This window comes from Crocuta crocuta, unplaced genomic scaffold (genome assembly GCF_008692635.1).
Source record: "Crocuta crocuta isolate KB4526 unplaced genomic scaffold, BGI_CrCroc_1.0 scaffold114, whole genome shotgun sequence".
Taxonomy (NCBI): Eukaryota; Metazoa; Chordata; class Mammalia; order Carnivora; family Hyaenidae; genus Crocuta; species Crocuta crocuta.
The window spans coordinates 606,087-609,858 of record NW_027530000.1 but is presented as its reverse complement, the minus strand read 5'-3'; the positions used below and the strand labels follow the sequence as shown (position 1 = coordinate 609,858).

At 60.3% G+C, this 3,772-nt stretch overlaps 1 protein-coding gene across 1 annotated transcript in view; it reads right to left on the bottom strand.

Annotated features, from left to right (window-relative positions):
- The window catches only part of LOC144231200 (fibrosin-1-like protein), a gene marked incomplete at its 3' end in the record, with an annotated part of 16,910 nt that overhangs the window by 8,293 nt on the left and 4,845 nt on the right, over nucleotides 1-3,772 (bottom strand). The window contains exons 5-7 of the mRNA XM_077763608.1: nucleotides 2,618-2,687; nucleotides 2,464-2,509; nucleotides 15-46 (exon numbers count right to left, since the gene is read on the bottom strand). Coding sequence (XP_077619734.1) covers nucleotides 15-46; nucleotides 2,464-2,509; nucleotides 2,618-2,687 — 148 coding nt within the window. The remainder of the gene's footprint in view (nucleotides 1-14; nucleotides 47-2,463; nucleotides 2,510-2,617; nucleotides 2,688-3,772) is intronic.

Genomic DNA, 3,772 nt, shown 5'->3' with positions numbered 1-3,772 from the left:
GCTGGGGCCCCGGCCTTGGCCTCGGCCTCCTCGCCCAGCGTGGGGCCTGCGGGAGAGAGGGCCAGAATGAGCTGGGCCCCGCTGCGGCTGCGGCGCGGGGGAGCAGGGGGGGCTGCCCGCGCGGAGCGCCCCCGGCAGTCCCAGCGCGGGCCTCACGACCCCGGTTCACGGAAGGGAGACGAAGCCGCACAGGATGTGCCCCAGCAGGGCTGCGGCTCCGAAACGGTCTCTCCCGCAGACACGCCCATCCTGCCCTTGCGACAGAGCGACCCGCATGCTGGTGGCCTTTTTTCTGGAACCACGCAGGTGACCCATGCCTTAAGCCCTCTCTAGGCCCATGACCTGGGGGAGGAAGCTGTTGCTCCCCCACTCTCACCACATCCACTGTCCCTCATCACCTACCCTGGCAGCACCAGGGTCTGCTCCCCTGGGAGTCCCGCGTTTGTGCTCAGGTGTGCTCATGACCTTGAACTGCTGCCTACTCATTCCAAACCCTCCTTTCCAGGAGTGTCTCAGGTCACACGCCTGGGGGCCCAGTGGGTTAAGAAATACCCTAAGCAGCCTAGGCAGAGGGCACGTGTTCAGGCCAGAGGCGGCTCTGCCTCGAGGTGACCACGGCCCAGTTTCCCAGGAGTGGAAATCAGGTTGCTGAGTGCGGTTACCCTGTTTGGGCTGCTGGCAGATCTCACTTCCTCCAGGGACCCACCGCCCCTGCAGCCGCACGGCTGTGGGACCCAGGCCAGCAGCACCACCCCGAGGACCCTGCTCTAAGGCTGGGAAGTGTCCTCGCTGGCAGAAGTAGGTAGTAGCAGGACATGGCTCCTTCTGTGTCTATAGTGACACCTCCCTCTGGAGCCACCACCTCATCTGTTTGCTCAGGGACAGAACCAGGAGGAGGCCGCGGACGCTAGCACCGCCAAGGGAGGGGGAGGGGGAGCGAGCACTGCTGGCTTCGGCCCCACGGTCATGGCCTAGCCTCTGGCCACGCACAGCAGCCCAAGGGGCCACTCCCTGGACAGTAAGAAGAGGCAGGTGCAGGCCGTGCAGGCCTGGTGGCCACCCGGCTCGCTGGGCCCCCTGGAGCCTCTCCCCTCACCGGTAAAGCACGAGCGTGACCCGTGCACCCCTGATGTGCACCTCCCCAGGCCACTCAAAGCCTTGACTGGTTTCCTGAGCTCGGCCCGCACCAGGGAGGGACCTGGCAGTGGGGCGAACTGTGCCAAAAAGCTGTGTCCAAGTTGTAATCCCTACTACCTGGTCAATGTGACCAAATTTGGAAAATGGGTCTTTGCAGATGTCACCAAGCTAAGAATTTTGAGATGACATCAGTGTGGAAGGGGGTGGACCCTAAATGCAGTGATGGGTGTCCTTATAAGAGAAAAGGAGGCAACCATGGGAGGTGGGAGGGGTACAGCCACAAGCCCAGAGATCCCCAGACGTTGAAGAGGCAGGAAGGAAACTCAGAGTTTTCGGAGTGTGGCCTTGCCAACAACTTGCATCTCAGACTTCTGGTCTCCAGACCTGTTGAGAAGGTAAGTGTCGGTCCATTTTGAGCCTCCCAGTTTGTGGTCATTTGTTGAAAAGGAGACAGTTGTGTGCTGCAGTGTGTGAGAAATGCAGCAGACCTGTGTGGCTCCCTGACCCCGACGCTACCCAGCATGTGTGCTTGGCTGAAATGCTCGGACTTGAGGATGAGCCTCCCCGACGTGGAAGCGGCAGAGGCCGTGCCCCGCTGGCAGACCCCGGGACCTGCCGCTGCAGACGCCCGCCCTGTACAGTCACATCTGGATGGAGCCTTCCAGGCAGAAGGGCCCATCTCTGTGCCGGTGCCAGTGGTACCTGCCCTGGGCCACAGCTGGGGCGGGCTGCGTTACAAAGGCCTCCCCTGGCCTCGAGTGGGCTGGACGCTGGGGCCGTCACTCTCCGGAGCAGTGCCGCCCAGGACGGCTTTCTGGCGACACGGAATGCTGTGCGCCTGTGCCACCCGCGTGGGGGCTGCCGGCCAGGGGAAGGGCTGCTGTGCAGGGACCCTAGTCACTTCCCACCAGTGTCAGCCACATATGCAGTGGCGGCTGGTGGCCTGGGGGCCAGCGTACACTGCGGCAGGGGTGCTTCAGCGGCGCCAAACCATGAGCTGCCACTTGTCCCCAGAACACCTGACCCCATGAGCCCGGGGAGGGTCTGGGAAGAGGCACTATGACAGTCCTGGGGAAAGGGCAGGAACACCACTTTGGGAACCACTCTTCCAGTGCTGGCCCTGATCCTGACTTCTGCGTTCCTTGTGGCGTTTGCTCAGGGACTGTAAGTCATAGCACCTAACTCCTGCCTCAGGCTCTGCACCCACAACCCGACCCACAATAGTACCTAACCTGGAGCCCACTCTCCTGCCCCGAGGCCCACTGTCCTCTCCCATGACAACTTCAGGAGTATGTTCCCTTCCTAGAGGCCAAGGAACACGCTTACCTTTATCGGCTGCTGGGGCAAAGAGCTTCTCGGAGCCCACAGATGCCTGGAAGACAGAGAGGAGAGTCAGAAACTAGAGGGGACTGAGGGCCTGGGGTGAACTAGGCTCTTACCCCTGCCCCCGGGAAACAGGTCTGGCAGGTTTCGTGCACACGAGGGCTGGGCAGAAAGTGTCCTCCGTGCTCACAGCCTGCGCACAGGAGGCCGAGTACGCCCGGGCCCAGCTTCAGGCAAGTGGCCGCGCAGGTCACTCAGCCCATGAGCCAAGGATGCCCCGCTCAGCGGAGCTGTGGGGGCTCAGTGCGGCCCTGGCAGCGGGCTGGGACTTGGGAACTGGGGTCTCCTGGCAGTGCCAGCCCTGGGAACCTGACGACTTCACTGGGCCTGGAGGCGGGAGCGGAGCCTGGGACTGAATGGGCTGCAGGACAAAACGCTGCCACATTTGGGCCCAAGTCACAGGTCTGGGGACCGTGGCTGGGATGAGGCGTCGAGTGTCCAGGGAGGAGCGTTCCACCTCACCTGTGAGCCTCTCTCCCCGTGGGGGACACCCACATGCACGTGAGGCTGCAGGATGCTGGGGTGAGGACGTGGCCCTGGGTGGACGCCTCTGCCACCAACAGTTCCCTGACTAGACCTGCTTTCGCCACTTGACTTTTTTGTAAGATTTTGTTTTTTAAAACCCCATATTTATTTGTTTATTTATTTTTAGGTTTATTTATTTTGAGAGAGCGAGTGGGGGAGGGGAGGAGAGAGAGAGAATCCCAAACAGGATTCAGCGCAGAGCCTGATGCGGGGCTCAAACTCATGAACTGTGAGGTCATGACCTGAGCTGAAATCAAGGGTCAGAAGCTTAACTGACTGAGCCACCCAGCTGCCCCTAAAGATTTCATTTTTAAGTCATCTCTGCAGCCATCATGGGACTCGAAGTCACAACCCTGAGATCACTGAGAGGCAGCCAGGTGACACGCCGGTTGAGTTTAAAAAAAAAAAAAAGCTTCACTTTTGGGCTCCTCGGTGGCTCAGTTGGTTAAGTGTCTGACTCTTGATCACACCTCAGGTCTTGATCTCAGAGTTAAAAATTAAAATAAAAAGCTTCGTGTATGCACACGCCATACAATTTACCTATCAAAGGTAACAAGTTTAGTGTATTCACAGCTGTGAGCAACTGTCACCTCGGGGAGGCTCAGGACATGTTCATCACCTCAAAAGAAAACCTTGAGGTCTCCCGCCATCGCCCCAGCCCCGGCGCCCCCTGACCCCAGGGCCACGGCCTCCCCGGTGTGCGCAGAGGCCCCGGGCTGCTGCTGGC